The 27,524-nt window shown below is 42.6% G+C and overlaps 1 protein-coding gene and 1 non-coding gene across 3 annotated transcripts in view; one reads left to right on the top strand and one right to left on the bottom strand.

Annotated features, from left to right (window-relative positions):
* LOC120054750 (protein strawberry notch homolog 2-like) overlaps positions 1-27,524 on the top strand; it is a 118,158-nt gene that overhangs the window by 5,712 nt on the left and 84,922 nt on the right. For both annotated transcript variants that reach the window (XM_039002323.1, XM_039002322.1), the window contains exon 2: positions 27,084-27,288. In XM_039002323.1, the coding sequence (XP_038858251.1) occupies positions 27,178-27,288 (111 nt within the window). In that variant the 5' untranslated portion in view covers positions 27,084-27,177. The remainder of the gene's footprint in view (positions 1-27,083; positions 27,289-27,524) is intronic.
* trnaa-ugc lies at positions 2,869-2,944 on the bottom strand. Its single transcript has one exon. It is a non-coding gene; the product is annotated as a tRNA-Ala (tRNA).

Raw genomic sequence — 27,524 nt, 5'->3', positions numbered from 1 at the left:
AGTGACGGCGCTGGGCCAATTGTGCTCCGCCCTATGGGACTCCCAATCACGGCCGGATGTGATACAGCCTGGATTCGAACCAGGGACTGTTACGCCTCTTGCACTGAGATGCAGTGCCTTAGACCGCTGCGTCTGTGTGTGTGTTAACTATTTAACTGTCTAGAATGTTTAAAAGGCAGCTGACATTTTAAATATCTGTTATTGTGTTTTTTGGCAAGGAAGATATTGGTATCGGACAAAAATGTAATATTGGTGCATCACTATTATTAACCATTATTTTGCCGGGAATATTGACAAATGCATCTGTTGTACCCAAGAACCAGGGGAAGGGCTTGCAGGGTAGAGGAGAAAGCTTTCAAATAGCCAGTTATTACAAAAATGAGTAGCTCGTGACATGTTTCATTTAAAAAAAAGTAGAGCTCATGCAAGCAAATGTTGGAGACCCTTGGTCTAGTGAGTGTGTGTGGGGTCAGTGCAAGATAGTTTGCATACCATTAATTGATTATTTAGCCATCTGGCTATTTAGCAGTCTGACGGCTTGGGCGTAGAAGCTGTCTCTGATTCTGTTGGCCCGAGAGCCGTTTTCCGGACGGTAGCAGAATGAGCAGTTTGTGGCTGGAGTATTTGGCAATTTTTCAGGCCTTCCGCTGACCCCACCTGATATAGAGAGGTCATGGATGGCAGTGAGCTCGGCCCCAGTAATGTTCTGGGCTGTCTGCACCACCATCTGTTGTGCTTTGCAGTCAAGGGCTGTGCATTTGCCATACTAACAGTGGTGCAAAGTACTTAAGTAAAAATACTTTGAAGTACTACTTTTACGAAACTACATTCCCAAATAAAATTATTTACTTTTTACTCCATACATTTTCCCTGACATCCAAAAGTACTTGTTACACTCAACAGATAGACAAAAAGTTGTGTTAATAACAATTAAACTGTTTTGCCTTGCTAGCTGAATTCAGAGCTTGTGAGATAATACCTAAATCCAATTTGGCTAAACTTGAAGTATAAATATTAGCTGGCTACTCACTTGCACGTGGGCTTGTGATTGAGAGATCTGTAATGCCTCCTACATTATTAGTGAATGTGCATTATGCATGGTTCTGGTTACATTCGTAACAAAAAGTGCATTTTTATAGACAGAGCTGAAAGCCAGATCAGTGATTATTGCAACAACAAAAAAGCAGGTACAAAACAATTTTGATTAAAATAATTACATTATTAGTGAGTCTTATTGTTGTGGAAGGCATATATTCAGCCTAGGTATAATTTCACAAGCTCTGAATTCATATGTATTGCTGACTGTTTTAAATGTTGTGTATTTGACCTTTAAACCTCTCTGGGATAGGTGGGACATTAGCGTCCCACCTGGCCAAAATCCAGTGACAATGCAGAGCACCAAATTCAAATAAATTACTATAAAAATAAACTTTCATGAAATCACACATGCAAGACACCAAATTAAAGCCACACTTGTTGTAAATCCAGCCAACGTGTCAGATTTAAAAAAGTCTTTTTGGCGAAAGCAAACGATGCTGTTATCTGAGGATAGCACCCCAGTAAACAAACACAGACAATCCTATTTCAATCCTCCAGGTGCGACACAAAACGCAGAAATAAAGATATAATTCATGCCTTACCTTTGACGAGCTTCTATTGCTGGCACTCCAATATGTCCCATAAACATCACAAATGGTCCTTTTGTTCGATTAATTCCGGCGATATATATCCAAAATGTCCACTTATTTGGTCCGTTTGATCCAGAAAAACACCGGTTCCAACATGACTACAAAAGTTACCTGTAAGCTTTGTCCATTATAATTATTTGGACAAAACATTAATAAATCAAGATATGTATCGTGAACCACCCAGAAGTTTGAAAAAAATGGAGATGAGTTTTAGGCAATATCGCCCAGCCCTAATGTGTGCCATGCTAAGTCCTTATTGATGTGGACTCAAGGAACTTGAAGCTCTCGACCCGCTCCGTGTATAGGGGTGTGCTCTCCCCTCTTTATAGTCCACGATCAGCTCCTTGGTCTTACTGACGTTGAGGGAGAAATTGTTGTCCTGGCACCACACTGCTAAGTCTCTGACCTCCTCCCAGTAGGCTGACACATCGCTGTCGGTGATCAGGCCTACAACCGTTGTGTCGTCAGATGGTGTTGGAGTTGTTCGTGGCCACCCAGTTGTGGGTGAACCGGGAGTACAGGAGAGGACTAAGCATCACCAAGCTAGGGACCCTGGCACTGAACCACTTCCTCTGGAACACGATCCTGGACTTCCTGACGGGCTGGCCCCAGGTGGTGAGGGTAGGTAACAACACCTCCACCACGCTGACCTTCAACACAGGGGCCAGCCCGTCAGGAAGTCCAGGATCGTGTTCCAGAGGGAGTGGTTCAGTTCCAGGGTCCCTAGCTTGGTGATGAGCTTGGAGGGGACAATGGTTTTAAATGCTGAGCTGTAGTCTATGAACAGCATTCTCATGTAGTTAGTTATTTCCTCTCTTGTCCAGGTGGTAGAGGGCAGTGTGAAGTGCAATTGAAATTGCTGTATGTGAATTGGAGTGGGTCTGGGATGATGGTGTTGATGTGCATCATGACCAGAGTTTCAAAGCACTTCATAATTACAAATGTGAGTACTACAGGGCGATATTCACTTTGGCAGGGTACCTTGGAGCTCTTGGGAACAGTGATAATGGTGGCCAGTTTAAAACATGTTGGGATTACAGACTGGGACAAGGAGAGATTGAAAATGTCTGAAGTCACTTGCCAGCTGGTCTGTTCATTTTTACATTTACATTTAAGTCATTTAGCAGACGCTCTTATCCAGAGCGACTTACAAGTACATACATTCATACTTTTTTTGTACTGGCCCCCCGTGGGAATCGAACCCACAACCCTGGCGTTGCAAGCGCCATGCTCTACCAACTGAGCCACACGGGGCCCGTGTTCATGCTTTGAGAACGCACCCTAGTATTCCCGCTGGCACGGAGGCCTTGTGATTGGTAACCTGTTTAAATGTTTTGCTTACATTGGCCATGGAGATTGAGATCACACAGTCATCCAGTCAAAAACAGGGTCTTTCACGCAAGCCACAGTGTTATATTCCTCGACACAAGCATAAAAGGCTTTTAGCTCGTTTGGTAGTTCTGGCTGGCAGTTGAGATAGACCCTCTTACCCTTTCTCTGGATTCCTTGGAGGTACAAGTAAGGATAATTGCCCATGAAGAACTCAAATGACCATTCTCTCACAAATCTGTAGCCACTTAACACATTTTTTCCCCAGCAGAGTACAATTGCCACAGTCACTTTGCTGCCTGCAGGATAGTCAGGGAAAATGCTAACCTTGACACAGGTTGCCATGGCTACTTTTCCAATTAATTAGTTTCCCCTTGTGAGGGATGCTATTTACTGATTGTGAAGTGAATGATATGCTGTGTTGCTGAGTTTTCTGACTATCCAGTGACATGGTCACTGGCCTTGGTGTTGTGAATGTCTAACCACCTCACTCTCATTCCCCACGGGCACTGGATCTTAATGGCAGCAGACAAGCTGTTTAACTACTGGAGTGTAATGCAGGAATAGGCCTACTGAGTGAAAACCGCAAGCTTCCGCCCTCTTTTCTCTCAGTGTACCCCAGTGCTCGATCAATAGACACCGGTTCTCTTCATGATGACGTGTTGACATCATGTCATTGTAAAAAGTTCTACTCCATTGTTCCTCTTTTGGCATGTCCTGTGAAACAGCGGTGTTGATGAAATGGATCTTACATGAAGAATAAATGCAAAATGTTGACTTCTTTGTATTGAAGATGCAAACAAACTAACATTTAGGCTAAGTCTTCCGGAGGATGTTTATAAATGTGCTATAACCGAAATCTTAATGTTTGTTGATGTCTTGCTGCTAGGCTGAGTGAGTTGAGCCACAGTCTTGCTCCCGGTCACTGCGCCAGAGTGGGCTCCGAAGGGCACAAGGCTCTGTTGTTGTCGAGCGCAGGCAGGAGTAGCAGAAGGGACGGAGAGCAGGGTGAGCACTGCTGTGATTTTAATGCACCCAAACAGCCCGACATGGACTTTTTGTACGCCCCCCCCCCCCCCCCTCTTCTCCGCTCCAGCCGGAGCTAGTGATCAATTTCATTTATGACCTCTGGGCTGATTCGAGCAAGAGTGAAAAATGTAGAGTTGAGGAGGGAGGAGTCAGGGTTGTGTAATGGGTTTGACTGTTCCAGCCGTTCCTGGAATCTGGCCTTCACTAGGTAATGGTCCATGTATTAAACATGAACTTGATCCGACAAAGCCATGGCTTTTGGAGCTAAAAGGGGTATACTGTTCCTACTACAGAGTCAAGACACCGAGCCTTTTCTGGTTGGCTACGTCCTATGTGTGTCGGCCGCATGAGCCATTCTGAAGATGATTGAAATGCTGGAGAGCGTGCTCAATGCTGTGCCTTGCAGTAGGTTGTGGAAAGCTGAGGAGTATGTCAACATCCTTCTCTGAAAAGCAAACATTGTAATTTCACCATGGGACTGATCCAGGAAGGAAATATGAGGGAAGTATTAACAACCACATTGATGGATGAAGATGAATAACATATGTGTCATTGTCCAAGCTCGCCTAGATTGTGGGCAGTGACATTTTAAGATGTCTAATTTAACACATACCCAACAACAAATAAGGTATTTATGAAGTACCTGGAAATGTATCCATAGCATGAGGAGTATTTGCATTCATAAATAACAAAACATGCCTTGTAGTTTTGCATCTATGCAGAGCATTCCCATGAGTGCCTACAGAAATAGATGATTGCAAATTAGCTGCCATTTCTCATTCTCTCATCAATGATGTGTGTAAAAACTGCAGAGCGAAGGGGCTGTTTTCATTAGTAGTTAATTTATGGAGAAAGATTAGTGTAGTACTGCTGGTGCAGAGGATTGTAATTATTGTGTGGATGGTTTGTCAACTCGCTCAGATCTGCATATGTACTTTAGCATACTTGTCTGCGTGACGACAGACACTGGGGGAATTGTCTTAATCACATACAGATCTGGGACCAGGCTAATGTAATGCTACTGTATGTGACATAAGCGCTCTCTTTTCTGTGACCTGGTGAAAAAGGAGCTTAACTCTTTTACTCCTCTCCCTGGTGATGGATCCCTTGTGGCAGTGGTGGAAAAAGTACTCAATTGTCTTACTTGAGTAAAAGAAAAGATGCCTTAATAGAAAATGACTTGATTAAAAGTATTTGGTTTTAAATATACTTAAGTATCAAAAGTAAATGGAATTGCTAAAATGTACTTAAGTATCAAAAGTAACAGTATAAATCATTTCAACTTCCTTTATATTAAGCAAATCAGACGGCACACTCCAACACTCAGACATGATTTACAAACGAAGCATTTGTGTTTAGTATTTTGTCAAATATAAATATTGAAGTACAGATACCAAAACTACTTAAGTAAAAATACTACTTAAGTACTCTACACCACTGCCTTGGGGGCATTTGGAATGAACATTCTCAGGAGATTATCTTGTTTGACTTGGGAAGATTATCTCCAACTCACTTTTAACCCCACCTCGGGTTGAGCTCACCTATGTAGGAGAAAATGTAATACACTACATGACCAAAAGCATGTGGACACTTGCTCGTCGGACATCTCATTCCAAAAATCATGGGCATTAATATGGAGTTGGTCCCCCTTTGCTGCTATAACAGCATCCACACTTCTGAGAGGCGTTCCACTAGTTGTTGGAACATTGCTGCAGGGACTTTCTTCCATTCTGTCACAACAGCATTAGTGAGGTCAGGCCCTGATGTTGGCGGGTTAAGCCTGGCTCGCAGTCGGCGTTCCAATTAATCCCAAAGGTGTTCCATGGGGTTGAGGTCAGGGCTCTGTGCAGGCCAGTCAAGTTCTTCCTCACCGATCTTGACAAACCATTTCTGTATAGACCTCACTTTGTGCACGGGGGCATTGTCCTGCTGAAATAGGAAAGGGCCTTCCCCAAACTGTTGCCACAAAGTTGGAAGCACAGAATCGTCTAGAATATCATTGTATGCTGTAGAGTTCATTTTTCCCTTCACTAGAACTAAGGGGCTGAGCCTGAAACATGGAAAAACAGCCCCAAACAGCTGTTTTTCCTCCACCACACTTTACAGTTGCACTATGTGTTTGGGCAGGTAGCGTTTACCGCCAAACCTACATTCGTCTGTCGGACTGCCAGATGGTGAAGCGCGATTCATAACTCCAGAGAACGTGTTTCCACTGCTCCAGAATCCTATGGCGTCGAGCTTTACACCACTTCACCCGATGCTTGGCATTGCGCATTGTGATCTTGTGTGCGGCTGCTCAGCCATAGAAACCCATTTCATGACGCTCCCGGCTAACAGTATTTGTGCTGACGTTGCTTCCAGAGGCAGTTTGGAACTCGGTCGTGAGTGTTGCAACCGAGTACAGACCATTTTTACGTGCTTCAGCACTCGGCAGTCCCGTTCTGTGAGCTTGTGTGGCCTACCACTTTGCTGTTGAGCCGTTGTTGCTCCTCGGTGTCTCCACTTCACAATAGGGCAGAAATTTGAGTAACTAACTTGTTGGAAAGGTGGTATTCTACTGCCTAAGTTTGTCAATGGAGATTGCATGGCTGTTTGCGTGATTCTATACACCTGTCAGCAACGTGTGTGGCTGAAATAGCCGAATCCACTAATTTGAAGGGGTGTCCACATTCTTTTGTATAGTGTATTTAGTCTTGTGACAGCTTCAACAATCCCTTTTAAGAGGATGAATTACATTCGCAGAGGAAAACATTTTAGAGTGGAAGTCTTGGAAGATAATACACCAAGAAATCTTGAAAGGCTGTCATGTCTGTAGATGCTTTTCTGTGTGTCTGAGAAGGGAAGGGATCGCTCTGTGCAATGTTTTCACAGATCAGGCTCTGGCTCCAAAGGGAGCGGAACAGAAACCAGATGAGTCCCCTTAACACCTGTCCACTGTAGGAAGCAGCTATCTTAAAAGCAAAAATACCCAGTCAGACTGGCACCGGACGTGCTGAGCTTAACATTGTGATAGTTGTGTGTTTTGGAATTGGGTGGAGAATGTGAGGGATAGAGAGACTTGTAGGTGTTGCTGCTTGCAAAATCCACACATGCTAGCTAGGTAGTCTAAACCAAACAAAATAATTTACAATGGAGTACAGATACAGAATGCAGGGAGTGGTCTGGGGGCTTGAAGATTGCCCTTGCAGCCAAGATGAATAACATATTGTGTAGCTTTTAGTCCACCCCCAGCTTTCCCATCTCTTTCAGTAGTTTGTCTTTCCAGCCACTCTTCCTCAGCCTCTGTCTACAGCCAAGCCATGTCCCCAGAGCACTCCAAATGTCATAGGTGGTGACCAATTCCTCTAAACTCTTGCCTTGCCCTGTCAAGCTTCAATACAAAGCAGTAGCTTTATTAGATATTAGACTTTAACAGAAATATTTGTATCAGTCTTTATTCCACAGATAAGGCGCCAATATTAGAATGAACAGATCTGTCATTTGCAGTCATTTATTTATATTTTTCAATGGTTGCCTGAAGAGGGTGGTCTACGAGCTGCTCATCATTGTCTTAAGTCAAGACTTGAGAGAGAGTAGGCATCATGGCCTAAAATTAACACCCGCCAAATGCGGCCTTATTCTAAAATGGATTAAATAACCCAAAAAAATCCTCAGCAATCTACACACAATAGCCCATAATGACAAAGCGGCCAGCTCTAGGAAGAGTCTTGGTAGTTCTAAACTTCTTCCTTTTAAGAATGATAGAGGCCACTGCGTTCTTGGGAACCTTCAATGCTGCAGAAATGTTTTGGTACCCTTCCCCAGATCTGTGCCTCGACACAATCCTGTCTCAGAGCTCCATGGACAATTCCTTGAACCTCACGGCTTGGTTTTTGCTCTGACATGCACTGTCAACTGTGGGACGTTATATACAGTTGAAGTCGGAAATTTACATACACCTTAGCCATATACATTTAAACTCAGTTTTTCACAATTCCTGACATTTAATCTTAGTAAAAATTCCCGGTCTTAGGTCAGTTAGGATCACCACTTTATTTTAAGAATGTGAAATGTCAATAATAGTGAAGAGTGATTTATTTCAGCTTTTATTTCTTTCATCACATTCCCAGTGGGTCATAAGTTTACATGCACTCAATTAGTATTTGGTAGCATTGCCTTTAAATTGTTTAACTTGGGTCAAACGTTTCGGGTAGCCTTCCACAAGCTTCCCACAATAAATTGGGTGAATTTTGGCCCATTCCCCCTGACAGAGCTGGTGTAACTGAGTCAGGTTTGTAGGCCTCCTTGCTCGCACACACTTTTTCAGTTCTGCCCACAAATTTTCGATTGGATTGAGGTCAGGGCTTTGTGATGGCCACTCCCAATACATTGACCTTGTTGTCCATAATCCATTTTGCCACAACTTTGGAAGTATGCTTGGGGTCAATGTCCATTTGGAAGACCCATTTCCTATCAAGCTTTAACTTCCTGACTGATGTCTTCTTGAGATGTTGCTTCAATATATCCACATAATTTTCCTACCTCATGATGCCATCTATTTTGTGAAGTGCACCAGTCCCTCCTGCAGCAAAGCACCCCCACAACATGATGCTGCCACCCCCGCGCTTCACGGTTGGGATGGGGTTCTTCGGCTTGCAAGGATCCCCCTTTTTCCTCCAAACATAACGATGGTCATTATGGCCAAACAGTTCTATTTTTGTTTCGTCAGACCAGAGAACATTTCTCCACAAAGTACCATCGTTGTCCCCATGTCCAGTTGCAAACCGTAGTCTAGTTTTTTTTTTATGGCGGTTTTTGAGCAGTGGCTTCTTCCTTGCCGAGCGGCCTTTCAGGTTATGTCCATATAGGACTCGTTTTACTGTGGATATAGATACTTTTGGCCCGGTTTCCTCCAGTCCTTTGCTGTTGTTCTGGGATTGATTTGCACTTTTCGCACCAAAGTACGTTCATCTCTAGGAGGCAGAACACGTCTCCTTCCTGAGCGGTATGACGGCTGCGTGGTCCCATGGTTTTTATACTTGCATACTATTGTTTGTACAGATGAACGTGGTATCTTCAGACATTTGGAAATTGCTCCCAAGGATGAACCAGACTTGTGGAGGTCGACATTTTTTTTTATCTGAGGTCTTGGCTCATTTCTTTTGATTTCCCCATGATGTCAAGCAAAGAGGCACTGAGTTTGAAGGTAGGCCTTGAAATACATCCACAGGTACACCTCCACCTCCACTCAAATTATGTCAATTAGCGTATCAGAAGCTTCTAAAGCCATGACATTTTCTGGAATTTTCCAAGCTGTTTAAAGGCACAGTCAACTTCGTGAATGTAACCTTCTGACCCACTGGAATTGTGATACAGTGAATTATAGGTGAAATAATCTGTAAACAATTGTTGAAAAATCACTTGTGTCATGCACAAAGTAGATGTCCTAACCGACTTGCCAAAACTATAGTTTGGTAACCTCTTGGTGCACGGATCCCTTTAACTTCTCTAATATATGTGGGACGCTAACGTCCCACTGCCAAAAGCCAGTAAAAATGCAGAGCGCCAAATTCAAATATATTACTATAAAAATCAAACTTTCATGAAATCACACATGAAAGACACCAAATTAAAGCTACACTTGTTGTGAATCCAGCCAACATGTCTGATTTCAAAAGGATTTACGGCGAAAGCACACCAAACGATTATGTTAGGTCAGTACATAGCCACAGAAAAACACAGCCATTTTTCCAGCCATAGAGAGGAGTAACAAAAAGCAGAAATAGAGATAAAATTAATCACTAACCTTTGATGATCTTCATCAGATGACACTCATAGGACTTCATGTTACACAATACATGTATGTTTTGTTCGGTAAAGTTCATATTTATATTCAAAATCTGAGTTTAGGCGGGACGCTACTGTCTCACTTGGCAAAAAGCCAGAGAAAATGCAGAGCACCAAATTCAAATTAATTACTATGAAAATTACTATAAAAATCAAACTTTCATTAAATCACACATGAAAGATACCAAATTAAAGCTACACTAGTTGTGAATCCAGCCAACATGTCAGAATTCAAATAGGCTTTTCGGCGGAAGCAAACGATGCTATTATCTGAGGATAGCACAATAGTAAACAAAGACAGAGAAGCATATTTCAACCCTGCAGGCGCGACACAAAATGCAGAAATAAAAATATAATTTATGCCTTACCTTTGACGAGCTTCTGTTGCTGGCACTCCAATATGTCCCATAAACATCACAAATGGTCCTTTTGTTCGATTAATTCCGTCGACATATATCCAAAATGTCCATTTATTTGGCGCGTTTGATCCAGAAAACCACCGGTTCCAACTTGCTCAAACGTGACTACAAAATATCTCAAAGGTTACCTGTAAACTTTGCCAAAAAATGTCAAACTACTTTTGTAATATAACTTTAGGTATTTTTTAACGTTAATAATCGATAAAATTGAAGACGGGATGATCTGTGTTCAATACAGGATTAAAACCAACTATAGCTAGCTTTCTGGTCACGCGCTTCTATCTAACAGGACACTTCATGTGACTCTCGTTCAAGATGGCCGTACTTCTTCATTACACAAAGGAATAACCTCAACCAATTTCTCAAGACTGTTGACATCCAGTGGAAGCGGTAGGAACTGCAAGCAGGTCCCTTAGAAATCTGGTTTCCCAATGAAAACTCGTTGAAAAGAGTGACCTCAAAAAAACAACATCTGAATGGTTTGTCCTCGGGGTTTCGCCTGCTAAATATGTTATGTTATACTCACAGACATGATTCAAACAGTTTTAGAAACTTCAGAGGGTTTTCTATCCAAATCTACTAACAATATGCATTTCTTAGCTTCTGGGGATGAGTAGCTGGCAGTTGAATTTGGGTATGCTTTTCATCCAAACGTGAAAATGCTGCCCCCTATCCTAGAGAAGTTAACTGGATCATTTTCGTAAACAACCGCTGAATTGCAGAGCGCCAAATTAAAAAAAAAAAAATTTAAAAAAATATTTATTTTCATGAAATCACAAGTGAAATATACCAAAACACAGCTTAGCTTGTTGTTAATCCGCCTATCGTGTTAGATTTTGAAAATATGCTTTACAGCGAAAGCAATCCAAGCGTTTGTGAGTTTATCGATCACTAGACAAAACATTACGAACAGCTAGCAGCAATGTAGATTGGTCACGAAAGTCAGAAAAGCAATAAAATTAATCGCTTACCTTTGATCTTCGGATGTTTGCACTCACGAGACTCCCAGTTACACAATAAATGTTCCTTTTGTGCGATAAATATTATTTTTATATCCAAAAACCTCAATTTTGTTGGTGCGTTATGTTCAGAAATCAACAGGCTCGAGCGGTCATGAAGGGCAGACGAAAATTCCAAATAGTATCCGTAAAGTTCGTGGAAACATGTCAAACGTTTGATTTATTTATTTTTTAATTAATAAATTTTACCCCCTTTTCGTGGTATCCAATTGCTAGTAATTACTATCTTGTCTCATCGCTACAACTCCCGTACGGGCTCGGGAGAGACGAAGGTCGAAAGCCATGCGTCCTCCGAAACCCAACCAAGCCGCACTGCTTCTTAACACAGCGCGCCTCCAACCCGGAAGCCAGCCGCACCAATGTGTCAGAGGAAACGCCGTGCACCCGGCTCCCTTGGTTAGCGCGCACTGCGCCTGGCCCGCCACAGGAGTCGCTGGTGCGTGATGAGACAAGGATATCCCTACCGGCCAAACCCTCCCTAACCCGGACGACGCTAGGCCAATTGTGCGTCGCCCCACGGACCTCCCGGTCGCGGCCGGCTGCGACAGAGCCTGGGCGCGAACCCAGAGTCTCTGGTGGCGCAGCTAGCGCTGCGATGCAGTGCCCTAGACCACTGCTCCACCGGGGAGGCCGTCAAACATTTTTTATAATCAATCCTCAGGTTGTTTTTAACATAAATAATCGATAATATTTCAACCGGTCGGTAAACTATTCAATAAGAGTGAGAATTTCGAGCTACAACTTTCGCGCGCATGAACTAATCGAAGGACGTTCAGCTATCCACTGACGCGTTTTGATAAATATTGCTCATTTTTCAGAATAAAAGCTTGAAACTATGTCTAGACTGTTCACACCCTGAGGAAGCAATAGGAAAACATCTGGTTGATATCCCTTTAAATGAAGGAAAGGCAGGCAATGGAACAAGGATTTTTCAAAATAAAAGGCACTTCCGGGTTGGATTTCCTCAGGTTTTCGCCTGCAAAATCAGTTCTGTTATACTCACAGACAATATTTAGTGTTTTCTATCCTAATCTGTCAATTATATGCATATTCTAGCATCTGGGCCTGAGAAATAGGCAGCTTACATTGGGAATGTTATTTTTTCCAAACATAAAAATGCCCCCTAGCTTCAAGAGGTTAACTTCTTCTGGCTGCAAGCCCGAGGCCGGTCACAATATGACAACAGCCACTTCAAGTGCAGGGCGCGAAATTCAAAATATATTTTTTTGAAATATTTAACTTTCACACATTAACAAGTCCAATACAGCAAATGAAAGGTACACATCTTGTGAATCCAGGCAACATGTCCGATTTTTAAAATGTTTTACAGCGAAAACAGCACGTATATTTATGTTAGCTCACCACCAAATACAAAAAAGGACAGACATTTTTCACAGCACAGGTAGCATGCACAAAGCCAACCTAACTAACCAAGAACCAACCAAACTAACCAAGAAACAACTTCATCAGATGACAGTCTTATAACATGTTATTCAATAAATCTATGTTTTGTTCGAAAAATGTGCATATTTCAGGTATAAATCATAGTTTACATTGCAGCTACAATCAGAAATTGCACCGAAAGCAGACAGAATAATTACAGACACCAACGTCAAATACCTAAATACTCATCATAAAACATTTCTGAAAACACATAGTGTACAGCAAATGAAAGACGGGCATCTTGTGATTCCAGCCAATATTTCCGATTTCTTAAGTGTTTTACAGCGAAAACACAATATAGCGTTATATTAGCTTACCACAATAGCCAGAAACACAAGCCATTTACCAGCAGCAAAAGTTAGCGATCGTAACAAACCAGCAAAAGATATATAATTTTTGACTAACCTTGATAAGCTTCATCAGATGACAGTCCTATAACATCAGGTTATACATACACTTATGTTTTGTTCGAAAATGTGCATATTTAGAGCTGAAATCAGTGGTTATACATTGTGCTAACGTAGCATCTTTTTCCCACAACGTCCGGATATTTTTCTGACACTTTTTCTGACACACATATTCTGACCAAATAGCTATTCATAAACATAACTAAAAAATACATGTTGTATAGGAAATGATAGATACACTAGTTCTTAATGCAATCGCCGTGTTAGAATTCTAAAAATAACTTCATTACGACATCCAGCTTAGGTATAGCGAGAGAGTACCCAAAAGCTGGGCGCAAACGACTAGCACAACATGTTCGACAGATATATGAAATAGCATCATAAAATGGGTCCTACTTTTGCTGATCTTTCATCAGAATGTTGTACAAGGGGTCCTTTGTCGGGAACAATCGTTGTTTGGATTTAGAACGGCCTTTTTCCCTCTCGATTTAGCAAGCACACTTGCCAAGTGGCGCGAATCTCTCCATGTCAACAAACGGAAGAGAACGGAACACGGCAAAACTCCCGAAAAAATTTCAATAATCTGATTAAACTATATTGAAAAAACATACTTTACGATGATATTGTCACATGTATCAAATAAAATCAAAGCCGGAGATATTAGTCGTCCATAACGACAGCTTATCAGAAGGCAAATCCAGGTCCCTTGACGCGCTCTCCAGAAAACAGGAAACTGGTGACACGTCATACAAAGAGCTATTATACGAGCCCAGATCAAGTTACACACTTCATTTCTTCTCTCACTCCTTGTCGACATCTAGTGGAAGACGTATGAAGTGCATCTAAACGAATAAATATCAAGGACTTTAATATGCAGCCCCTAGAAGAGAGCATCGATTTCAGATTTTCCACTTCCTGTCAGGAAGTTTGCTGCAAAAGGAGTTCTGTTTTACTCACAGATATAATTCAAATGGTTTTAGAAACTAGAGTGTTGTCTATCCAATAGTAATAATAATATGCATATTGTACGAGCAAGAATTGAGTACGAGGCCGTTTGAAATGGGCACCTTTTATCCGGCTACTCAATACTGCCCCTGCAGCCCAAACAGGTTAATGCAACCGCTGTGTTAGATTTTTAAAATTAACGTTACTACGACATACAGCGTGCGTTAAAGCGAGACCGCACCGAAATTAATGGCGGAATAGTAGTTTTACATTTTTCAACAGAACAACGAATTAACATCATAAATAGTTCTTACTTTTTGATGAGCTTCCATCAGAATCTTGTGCAAGTGGTCCTTTGTCCAGAATCATCGTTGCTCGGTTGTAGATTGACGTCTTCAACTTAGCTAATGTTTGCTGCTAATTCCTATGTGGCCCAGACGTGTCCAACTCTTCATAACGCAGCACAAAGAAATATCCGAAAATCGCAATATACTGATATAAACTGATATAACTCTGTTTAAAATAACTACATTATGATGTCTTTAACACCTATATCGAATAAAATCAGAGCCGGATATATCTAAGGCCTATAACGAGAGCTTTTCAGAATGCCATCCTGAGGTCTGTCTTGCGCTATGACGAACGTTGAAAAGAGTGCACCCCACGTTCCAAGACCCTTTATATGGCCTCAGATCTGCCTAGCAACACCATTCCAATTCTCACTGCTTACTGACATCTAGGGGAAATCGTATGCAGTGCATGTCGACTCATAGATTACATGCAAATTAATAAACTGACCCTGGAACAGAGTGCCCGATTTCAGATTTCTCACTTCCTCACAGGAAGTTAGCTGCAACTTGAATTCTGTTTTACTCACAGATATAATTCAAACGGTTTTAGAAACTAGAGAGTGTTTTCTATCCAATAGTAATAATAATATGCATATTGTACGAGCAAGAATTGAGTACGAGGCAGTTTAATTTGGGAATGAATTTTTACAAAGTGAAAACAGCGCCCCCATATTGACAAGAAGTTAATAAAGGCATTGATGTTTATGGTTAAGTTCACATTGGTGCAAGGACAGTGCATTTTTTGCGAATACGCTTGTTAAATCATCACCTGTTTGGCGAAGTAGGCTGTGATTCGATGATAAATTAACATGCACCGCATTGATTATATGCAACGCAGGACAAGCTAGTTAACTATACATGGTTGATGATATTACTAGTTTAACTAGTGATTATGATACGATTGATTTTTATAATTTTAATGCTAGCTAGAAACTTACCTTGGCTCCTTGCTGCACTCGCGTAACAGGTGGCCACGCAGTCTCCTCATGGAGTGCAATGTAATCGGCCATAAACGGCGTCCAAAAATGCAGATTACCGATTGTTATGAGAACTTGAAATCGGCCCTAATTAATCAGCCATGCCGATTAATCGGTCGACCTCTAGTTGTAATGCACTGTAGTGAATCTACTCAATACAAATGCTGACGTTGACACCTAGTGGTGACATTACGAACAGAATGTTACTGTATTTCTCTGCTGTTGTGAACAGTGCAGTTTCAGATTTATTCATTCAGTCCTTGTTTATTAGTGTGCTTGTGGTGCTTCAGCACAAACACTTCAGCATTTTTATCCACTGCCGCAGATAGGCAAATCTTTAAGTTGTACCTAAGGTAAACTGAACAAGTGTTTTGATGTACTTTCATAGTTAGAGGATTTAGTTGCTTTTTGGTGGTTATCATGTAAACCACAAATGTTCTTAACTAATGTTAATTTTAATATTTACTTAAGAAATCATCAATTAGTGTATTTGTTAAATTGTGCTCCAAAGGATTGTAAAGTTTTTTTCATTCCACCTCTAAATTTTTTTTAAAATAAAATATATATTGTTAATTGGTGACATTTGCCTCCCTAAAATTGGTATCGGACCCAAAAATCCCATATCGGTCGGGCTAGACTTTATTGCTGCTAGTTTCTTTGTTGAATGATTTATTAAGTTCAGGTTCAATTGATTTGGGAGTGTAGTTTTCAAGTGAAATATAGCTCGTATTGCTTTCTTGTCATTGAGGCCTATTTCACTTGAAGCTGAGCTTGTTGAAGGGAAAAGATACCTCTTGCGCACACAGTTTTAAAATCTTGCAACAGCTGTTCTAATATAGGCTAATCTAATCTCTCCTTGCTGTTGGTTTGACAGTGAATGCTATTCTGCCATCCTGCTAGTGTGAACAAACAGTAGGCTCCACTGTATCCTGCCCTGACCAATATTCCAGTGCCCTATGGCCTAGATCAGAATCACCCTCTCCCTGTTAAAATCCAAGTTTATTGGTCGCGCACACAGATTTGCAGATGTTATTGCAGGTACAGCAAAATGCTTCTGTTTCTAGCTTCAACAGTGTAGCAATAAAAAAAAAAAACTTATATGGGATGAGCCATGACTAAAATACAGTATATACAAATATATAGTGGGTGAAAAAATGTGTAAACATTATTAAAGCGACTAGTGTTCAATGACTCTGTACATAGGGCAGCGGTCTCAAAGGTGCAAGGTAGAGTATCGGGTGGTAGCCGACTAGAACAGTAAGGTTTAGGGCAGGGTACTGGGCGGAGGCTGGTTAGTGACTTTCACAGTCTGATGGCCTGGAGGTAGAAGCTGTTTCTCAGTCTCTCGTTCCAAGCTTTGATGCACCTGTACTGGTTGTGGCTCGGTTGGCTGAGGTCCTTGATGATCTTCTTGGCCTTCCTGTGACACTGGGTGCTGTAAATGTCCTGGACGCTCACGAGGACTGTGTGGGCGCCGTGAGTAAGTCATTTAAGCGTGTTAACCCTCGCAAGGCTGCCGGCCCAGACAGCATCCCAAGCCATGTCTGATGAAACCAGTCACTGAATCTGTGTATACGTCGATACTATTCTCAGAGGCGACCTGGAACATTTCCCAATCTGTGTGATCAAAACAATGAAGCATAGATTCGGATTGGTCTGACCAATGTCGAACAGTCCTTACCAATGGCGCTTCCTGTTTAAGTTTCTGCCTATAGGTGGGAAGGAGCAGAATGGCGGTGTAATCTGATTTTGCAGAAGGGAGGACAGGGGAGGGCATTATTGCCTTCCCGGAAGGGAGAGTAACAGAGTAGCAATGTTTTAACACCACCCTATTCAGATTCAGAGCAAACGGTCTCCTAAAGTGATTGTGAGAGAACTGTTATATGATGATCATTAAAGAAAAACACTAGTTATAATCTGAGGTAGGTGGTGGGGGTGTGGAGGGAGGAGTTGTAGCCTGGAAGGAGGCTGGGTTCTCTGGGTTAGCTGAGAGACACAATGCTTTCCTTTCCTAATGAGGTGGTGTTCCAGCCCTGGGAGATGGGCTCTGTAGGAGTCCAAAAGCCTGTTCCTTGGTTACCCAGCCATTACACACACTCCCTCTCCAGTCTTAACGAGGGCTGTTAAGGTGACTGTATTACCACCACACGGGCAGTCAAGAGTCATGACCACAGTCAAATTCCGTGTGAGTGCTGAGTCACGGAAATTAGACTTCTCCTAAACTGTGCTCTGATGCCGCTGGTGGTCATAAGTAGCCTACCAAACTTTCTAACGGCTAGCACTCAGCGCTCTATTGTCCCTCTAATCCAAGGCTCTCCAACCCTCTTCCTGAAGAGCTACCGTCCTTCAGGTTTTCACTCCAACCATAATCCAGAGCACCTGACTAATAATTAGTTGGTTGATAAGTTGAAACCGGTTAGTTACAACTGGGGTTGGAGCGAAGACCTACAGAAGCGTAGCTCTCCATGAACAGGGTTGGAAAACCCTGTTCATGGAAAACCCTGCAATAGTGTTTGGCAATGCATAGCCATGAGTGTTGCTTATGATCTGGATTTCTATACGTGCTAATGTTGCTTTTTTCTAGAAACACCCTGTTGATAGTAGCAAGATGGCCACAGCTAGATGACTACCTAGCAAGATGACGAAAAACAATTTAATTCGCTCTCCATAGTCCTGTATTTCCAGCCCATTGCCCAATATTTAGCAAGCTAGCTAACGTTAGCACATAGTGCCATGTCCTTAGCTAGCTAACACAGGCAGCTGTTTCATGGAAACTAGCTAATACATTGTGTATGTCAATAGTAGCTACAAGTGGTTAGCTAGCTTGGAGGAAGTATTTAGTGTTGTGTGCATTGTCTGTGGACTTAGCTAGCTACCATCCCATAGCCTACATTGCATATAAAGTGTGGCTGGTTCCCTGCTTAATCTTTTATAAAAATGTGGCTCTCCATGGGGTGGTTCGTGCTCTCTGATTGGCTCAAAGTCAAGCTGTTGGCCACTGAAGAGCTCAAATTCTCTGGCACGGATGTCACGTGAATGTAAATTAGTTAACCTTGTGAGTCAATTTCCACCCCCCCCAGGCTTAGACTCTAGACTAAATGGTTAAAAAATAATGTACACATCCTATCTTGAGTCAGGCTAATTCTAATGGTGTTTCTAATAATGTTAAATTCAGCAGGAATAATGGAACGTCTGACTGTGTAGTATGATTAATATTTGAATGGCTGCAGAAACTCTAACAATACAGGCTCATAAAACACCATTTGTTTCTATATCCCTCTTTGATAGCGCTGCAGATTTGGTTACTCAGTCAGTTGATTAATTTCTCTTTGTCGTTTTCTCCCGTACCGAGCCACCCACAGATCCTCTCTGTGCGTCCGTGCCGCTCCATGGAAATGGCGTGAGTTGAAAAGGGCCTGATAAATAATTCACTGTTTTGAATGACTGTTGAGTTTCCCAGGGAAGTAACTTGTTCCTTTTATGAATTTTTCATCACTTGGATAATTAATCCAGCATAGCAAGCCAGCCTATCATAACCACCAACATACTGGTTAATATAATGTAGCGTTGCTTTGTAATTAGATTAAAATAGGAGGACATTTAATGGGCATAAATTTGCAGTGAGTGACTTTGATGTAGGTTGGAAGAAGTTTCATCAATGGTGAGGTCTGAGATGGTAACTCTGCGCAACAGGAACTGATGTAAAAGGTTTGGTCTGTTCAGTCTTGCAAGTGTGTGTGTGTGTGTCACCCTGTCTGTCATGATGCCCTGATCTTTAGAGCGTTGTTAATGAAGATGAAGCGGGCCGTTCATTAAAGGATTTACTCGGTGTGCCTTAAGCAGGATTAATGCCAGGCCTGTGGAGCGAGGGAAGACGAAACAAGTGTTTTTAAAGATTGAGGGATCGCGTGGGAGGGGTGGAGGCCTGTCAACAGGCTGGTAGAGACGGCAGGCCTATACTGAGGCATGTTCAGATGTTTAGCTTCTATCCGGGATCCTTGGGATGTCCCTCCCCTAAACCCTAACCTTAATCCTTAACCATTATCTAACTGTTTTCAATTTAAACATTAATAGGGTGATGTCAGAGTTGGGACGTCCCAAGGATCCCGTTTTTTCCATTGTTCCCTTACCCATACCACCGATAGAACAGGGAGGCAAGCGCTAAAATGGCGGTGAAAGAAATGGCAGCAGCTTTACAGACGCCTAACCAATTGTGCTATTAGGTGTTTTTCCCCCCACGTCATTTGTAACTTATTTTGTACGTAATGTTTCTGCCACTATCTTACGGCAAAAAAAGAGCTTCTGGATATCAGGACAGCGATCACTCACCTCAGATTTGACAAAGATATTTTCTTCTACAAGCAGGAAGCACAGGACATACTGTGAACACCCGACAAGGCCGACATCCCCGTTTATTAGCAAGAGAAAGAGACGCAGGTACAGAGGACACAGAGCGGGGCGCCTCGTTAGAATCCGGAGAAGGCGAGTGTGAAAGCTGCCGTTACGTCAATATTTCTCGCCAACGTATAATCATTGGACAGTAAATTAGACGTGGTACGATCAAAAATATCCTACCAACGGGACCAAGAACCGTAACATCTTATGTTTCACGGAATCGTGGCTGAATGATGACATGGATATTCAGCTAGCAGGACCGGCTAGATAAAACAACCCACTCCGTTAAGATTGGGGGGGGGTCTACATGTTTGTAAACAGCTGGTGCACGAAATCTAAGGAAGTCAAGATTTTGCTCTCCTGAAGTAGAGTATCTTATGATAAATTGCAGACCACACTATTTGCTAAGAGTTTATCTATACTTTTCGTGGCTGTTTATTTACCACCACAGTGACTGTACGTACATAAGCCATGGATTACAGGCAACATTCGCACTGAGCTAAAGGGTAGAGCTGCGCTTTCGAGGAGCGGTACTCTAACCCGGAGGCTTGTAAAAAATCCTGCTATGCCCTCCAAACAGGCAAAGCGTCAATACAGGGCTAAGTTCGAATCCTACTACACCGTCTCCGACGCTGGTCTTATGTGGCAGGGCTTGCAAACTATTACAGACAACAAAAGGAAGCACAGCCGCGAGCTGCCCAGTGACACGAGCCTACCAGATGAGCTAAATCACTTCTGTGCTCGCTTCGAGGCAAGCAACACTGAGGCATGCATGAGTGCTGTCCCGGATGTCTGTGTGATCACGCTCTCCATAGCCGACGTAAGACCTTTAAACAGGTCAATATTCACAAGGCCTCGGGGCCAGACGGATTACCAGGATGTGTGCTCCGGGCATGTGCTGACCAACTGGCAAGTGTCTTCTCTGACATTTTCAACATGTCCCTGATTGAGTCTGTAATACCAACATGTTTCAAGCAGATCACCATAGTCCCTGTGCCCAAGAACACTACTCACGTCTGTAGCCATGAAGTGTTTTGAAAAGTTGGTAATGGCTCACAACAACACCATTATCCCAGAAACCCTAGACCCACTCCAATTTGCATACCGCCCTAACAGATCCACAGATGATGCAATCTCTATTGCACTCCACACTGCCCTTTCCCACCTGGACAAAAGGAGCACCACTCTTTCTCTTCTGGTCAGGGCCAGTTTGCGCTGTTCTGTTATAGGAGTAGTACACAGCGTTGTACGAGATCTTCAGTTTATTGGCAATTTCTCGCATGGAATAGTCTTCATTTCTCAGAACAAGAATCGACTGATGAGTTTCAGAAGAAAGATCTTTGTTTCTGGCCATTTTGAGCCTGTAATCGAACCCACAAATGCTGATGCCCCAGATTCTCAACTAGTGTAAAGGCGGCCAGTTTTATTGCGCCTTTAATCAGTACAACAGTTTTCAGCTGTGCTAACATAATTGCAAAAGGGTTTTCTAATGATCAATTAGCCTTTATAAAATGATACATTTGGATTCGCTAACACAATGTGCCGTTGGAACACAGGAGTGATGGTTGCTGATAATGGTCCTGTGTAGGCCTATGTAGATATTCCATAAAAAATCAGCCGTTTCCAGCTACAATAGTAATTTACAACATTAACAATGTCTACACTGTATTTGATGTTCTTTTAATGGACAAAGAAAATTGCTTTTCTTTCAAAAACAAGGACATTTTTAAGTGACCCCAAACCTTTGAACGGTAGTGTGTGTATATATAATACTTTTGTACTTTTACCCCATTTTCTGTTACATGGATATTTTTGAAAAAGCCTTTACAGTGTTAAAATAGGCCTATACTTTGGTTTTGTTTGAAAAATGTATACTCACACAAGTATTCAAATACTAACGTCCCTTTTGAATATTTGAATAAATGTGCACATCCCTAACCCATTGAGATGGGAAAAGGCCCAGATGGTAACCCTCTATACCCATCCTAGACCTGGCTGTGGACTCAGCCCTGCCCTGGCCCCTGACCTAGGCCTGGGGCTAGCACCCCCACAGAGGGGGGGATCTAGAAGGATGGTGGTCCTCATGAGCCCTTAGCTGTGATTTAGCAGATTAAGGGAGTCACACTTGCCTGGTTGACTTCCATGTCCTGTAGCTGGCAGACCCTGAGTGACTTTTCAGAATGAGAGAGAGCCTGGCCTTAACCCCTGGCTGGCTGGTGCTCACAGCAACAAGGGGAAACTGGGATGTTAACAAGTTGTTCATATTCACTATTTGAAATATGAAGTAATAGGCCTAACTTGTAATTCCTCTTGATAGCTCCGGCCCTCTTAAAGGTCTTGTAAGGTCTTTCATCAAGGCTTGATTTTTAAGATGATGGGACATTAAATAATCCGCACCTCACCCCCTCGGTTTATAACATGCCAGGCCACCCAAGAGGAAGGCTGAGAGGGGGGGGGGGGGGGGGGGGGGGGGGGGGCGCTGGCCCAGCCGGTCACCAACTGATGCAATTAAGAGATTACTCACTCCTGTGACTGTGTTTTGAAATATACCCCCCTTTCTCTACCAAAAACCAACTCGACACTAGGCATTAAACCACTTAATACAAAGGTCAGGATTTTATCATTACTGTGTAACTGTTAATAGGGCGTACACAATTACCGTATAACCGACAGTTATGGATGAAAACCGTCATTGTTTTTGTGTGGAAGAAACAGCAGACTGTAGATGGGACAGCCGGTCATTCGTCTGGTTGAGTCCGATTCTGCTGTAACATATGCCTTGTTTGCACCTTGCGCTTAAATGTGGGCTTGGTGATCTAATCAATATGATCCTATTACTATCTGATCAACGTTTGTTGTGTCTCCACACGATTTCCTGGTCCAATATGAATGCATTTATTTTAAAGGTCCAATTCACCTATTTTTATCTCTATATCAATGCAATTCTGGGTAACATTAAGTACCTTACTGTGATTTGTTTTCAAATAAAATGGCCAAAAATAAATTTTACAAGCAAGAATTTTCACCTGGACTGTCTGCGAGGGGTTTGAGTGGGGAGGGGAAAATGTACATTTTGCTGTTATTGGCAGAGTGGGTTGGAACTTTCTTATTGGCCTATTAACTAATTCACTGCATGGTGATGTCACTTTGGAAGGCCGAAACTTCCTTCCACCAAAACAGGCTGAAATTTCAGGCGGTGTTTTCAAACGGCCAATCAGAATTTGTTTTTCCTCACAAAAGGGATTTTTTTACAGAAATACTCCTGTTTCATCAGCTGTCTGTGTGGCTGGTCTCAGATGATTGCGCAGGTGAAGAAGCCGAATGTGGAGGTCCTGGGCTGGCGTGGTTGTGAGGTTGGATATACTGCCAAATTTTCTAAAAATGACTTTGGAGGCGGCTTATGGTAAAGAAATGAAGATTCAATTATCTGGCAACAGCTCTGGTGGACATTCTTTCAGTCTACATGCCAATTGCACGCACCCTCAACTGGAGACATCTGTGACATTGTGTTGTGTAATACAACTGCACATTTTAGTGGCCTTTTATTGTCCCCAGCACAAGGTGTACCTGTGTTTTGATCATGCTGTTAGCCTCCCGGGTGGCGCAGTGGTCTAGGGCACTGCATCGCAGTGCTAGCTGCGCCACCAGAGTCTCTGGGTTCACGCCCAGGCTCTGTCGCAGCCGGCCGCAACCGGGAGGTCCGTGGGGCGACGCACAATTGTCATAGCGTCGTCCGGGTTAGGGAGGGTTTGGCCGGTAGGGATATCCTTGTCTCAGTATGTAAATGTAATAAAATGTATGCACTCTACTGTAAGTCGCTCTGGATAAGAGCGTCTGCTAAATGACTAAAATGTAAAATGTAAATGTAATGCTGTTGAATGTTTTTTCATATGCCACACCTATCAGGTGGATGGATTATCTTGCAAAAGGAGAAATTCTCACCAACGGGATGTTAACACATTTGTTAACAAAAGTTTTGTGCGTCATGGTACCAACACTTTACATGTTGCGTTTATATTTTTGTTCAGTGTAGGACGCTTGTGGATTTATATTAAGAAGCGAAGTGGAAATCGTTGTCACGAACATCTGATTACATCTGACTATACAGACGAAGTGTCCGTGGTCAAGCAACAACGACTGCTCTCCTTGAGTGACGTGGCAGGACTTGCTCTCTCCCTCAGTGGCAGGGAGTTTTTTCCCCTTTTTTCCAGTAATGACAATAGGGCTTGCAGGAAGAAGATCACTATCTATTGTCCTTGAACACAGTGGGCTGCTAAAGATGGACACCTTTCGGTTGCTAGGAGACATGAACTGCCATCATTGGCATGGTGATATGTTTGGATCCACTGGAGAAAAGGCGGGAGGAGCGAAAAGGGCCCAGGGATGTTGGGATTGGATCCCAGCGCTTCAGAGATGGGGACGGTGAGAGAATAAGGGAGGGAGCTGAAGAGAGTGATTGGCTGAGGTTAATAAGGAATAATGAAGTACTTTTGTTGTTTCTCACACTGAAGTTAGCTGAAGAAAAACAAATGTATTTCTATACCTTCCAAAACATTTTTTGACAAAAAAAGTGGGTGGGTGAGTGCCAAGTTGGAGGCATGGTGGCTTCAAAACAACTCCCGTCAGTCATCTAGTGAATACATAAATCATTGGTGCTGCCCTGCAGAACACACAACATCCCGAGGACACCACGGCCCTGTGAGGCTAACATGCTGACCAGACCGGACACGTCGCGTGGGTCGCAAAATACATTTTGAAATCCATGATATTCAATTATTGCCAAGGGCTAAAATAGTACTCATTTCTGACGCAGATCGCGCTGCAAGTCCTGCCTCTCCCATCTCCTCATTGGTTTATAGAAGCAGGTACCCACGTGCCATCTCCTCATTGGTTATACCCACGTGGGTGATTGAAAGACAAATTGTTTGGCCGGTTGTCGTGGTAATTCTATGAAAGTTTAGATGCCAATCACCATATAAGTTCAAAGATGAAAAAGCCTGGAAGGAGGAGAGATGATTAGAAATGATTCGGTTGACTGTTTTATGTGTGGATTAATTGTCGGAATAGAGGACCTTGTGCATTTCAGGTAAAATAACAACTCAATGTTTATATCCCAGGACAAATTAGCTAGCAACAGCAAGCTAGCTAAATAGGACAAATTAGCTAGCATGTGCAAGCTAGCTAAATTGCCATACATGTTTAATGCTTTTTGACCTGTCCCCAAATTAATGTAAGTGGTTCAGAGTTTGTTTTGATATTTTAACCTGCGTTTGGTGTGGGGGGGACAAAAAACATTTATGCACGATGGTGCACGCGCGCAGCCGGTTTGGGTTCCGTGTAATATTTATTCCCACATTCAATCTGGATGTAAATCTAGTGATACTCCCCAGATGATGTTGATGCCACGACTGTGGTATGCATTATGGTCAGATGTAATCAAACCTGTGTAAGAGATGTTTGAAGACCGCCTGAAATTTCTGCCTGTTTTGGTGGGATGGAGTTTTGCCTGCCTGGTGACATCACTAGGCGGTACAATAGTTAATAGACCAATAAGAAAGTTCCACACTTCTCTGCCAATAACAGCTGGTTTTCAGTTTTCCCCTCCCCACTCAGACCACTCCCAGGCAGTCCTAGCAAAATTCTTGCTTGATACATTTCTTTGCTATGAAGCTATTTCGTTTCTTTCTGACCATTTTAATTGAAAACAATCACAGCAAGTTACATAATTGTTACCCCCCCAAAATTATTTTGATTCAAAAAAAAAAACTGCTGTATTGGACCTTTAACCCAGGACTCTGATTGGTTAAAGGGGGGGGGTCTTGTGAGGCCTATGGGCGTCCTAGAGCAAAACATGTTCGTGAGATTCTCACCTTTGCACAGAGGGGTCATATTAGTGTGTAGCCCAATTGGTTCCGACGCTACAGACAGAAGTTTGCAGATCGGCTGTACTGCCTTTAGACGAGTCTCCTGACACGTGTGGAGGTTGTAGATCAAAACGGAGAACACATCACGTTTCGCGTGAGTCATCTTTCCATAGAGGTGCGCTACAGATTGTGAGAAGACCGATTTTCGGGATGTCTCATGATCTGACAAACGCTGCTCTAGCTCTGTCACCTTTCACCGCAGATGCGGAAGAGGGACATGGGTAAATTGCAGTTGGTCCAGAATAGAGCAACACAAATTGCACTTAGATGTACACGGAGCCCGGATGTCAGTAACATGCATGTTAATCTCTCCTGGCTCGAAGTTCAGGAGAGATTGACTGCATATCTATTGGTCTTTGTGAGGTGTTGGTGCTGAACTGTCTGTTCAAGCTGTTGGCACACAGTTCGGACACTCATCGGTACAACATAAAACATGCAATCGTAGGTCTTTTCACAGTCCCCAGGTTCGGAACAGAGGCTGGGAAACACAGTTTTAAATAGAGCCATGACTACATAGAATACTCTGCCTCCCCAGGTAACTCAAGCTAACAGTAAAAACAGATTAAAAAAACAGAAAATAACACTATGGCACAACTTGGACTGTGAAGAGGCAGCCATTATTTATATATATATTTATTTGTATTGTAATTTGCGCTGTATTGTGCTATGTAAGTGGGTGGCCATTCACGAGCTTTGGAAAGGCTCATATTGCAGGAGCCATCACCTATTTCTGAAGCGTGAGGCAGAGGCAGGATATTATGTAGTGTTATTTATTTTATTTGTTTTGTTACCAGTTTGGACCCCAGGAAGAGTAGTCACTGCCTTGGCAACAGCTAATAGGGGATCCCAATAAAAAACTATATAATACTATCTAAACTTGTAGTAATCATGGTCGAATTACCGACCGGTGGGTCCCCATGGATTTTGGTAGTCTGTCAGATATCGTTTTAAAATCTACAAACATTTCTCTCCGTCCCATTGCAAAATGTGTAGAATTGCATGAAAATAAAAACTAAAACCTGGAATTTCTCTTAGGGGCCCCAAAAGGCTAGAGCCAGTCTCTTACTGCATGTATTGGTATAGATGTGGGTACGTAGACTCTCAAGCCACTGTGGCCCCCGTGATGAGTTCAGATCTTTTGTGGCCTCCACCCTTTCAAAGTTGCAAAAACCTGGTTTATGCTGTTGATTCAAAACTGCATTAGAGGTTTTAGGCAATTATACAGTTTTTGACCACACTACTGTGAGAAAAACACATTGACATGCTCCTGTGTAAAAACTGTCATTAGAATATGAATAATTTGACTTGAACCCCATGTCTCGCTCTCTCCAGGTGATGGAGTGTGCTGGGCATTAGTAGGAGCGCTGTAAGACACAGCCAGGATACATAAGTGAAGGTCAGGGGTCATGTGTCAGCCTGCAGCCTGATGCCCACACTCCCGTCACCCTCACTGGCCATGGACGGGGAGAACTACCTGCACCCAGAGGGGCCGCAGCTGGACAGCAGCATGTTCGAAGTGGCCTCTTCCAATATGGAGGTACGTCGTATGCACGCACCCACACACACACTACACGTTTACACATCCACCTATTTGGTAAACTCAAAAGTTCCAGGAAAATGTGGCAACATAATATGCTAATAATAAATGGCTGCACAATGTGCCAATATTATTCCAGCAAATGTGGCTCCATAATATAGGCTATATTATAGTATGCAAATAATGTTATTGTAATCAGAGGGCTTAATATACAGTGCATTCGGAAAGTATTCAGA

This window comes from Salvelinus namaycush, chromosome 10, assembly GCF_016432855.1.
Source record: "Salvelinus namaycush isolate Seneca chromosome 10, SaNama_1.0, whole genome shotgun sequence".
In the NCBI taxonomy this organism is placed as follows: Eukaryota; Metazoa; Chordata; class Actinopteri; order Salmoniformes; family Salmonidae; genus Salvelinus; species Salvelinus namaycush.
The sequence above is the reverse complement of the archived record's forward strand: the minus strand, read 5'-3'. Positions and strand labels throughout refer to the sequence as shown.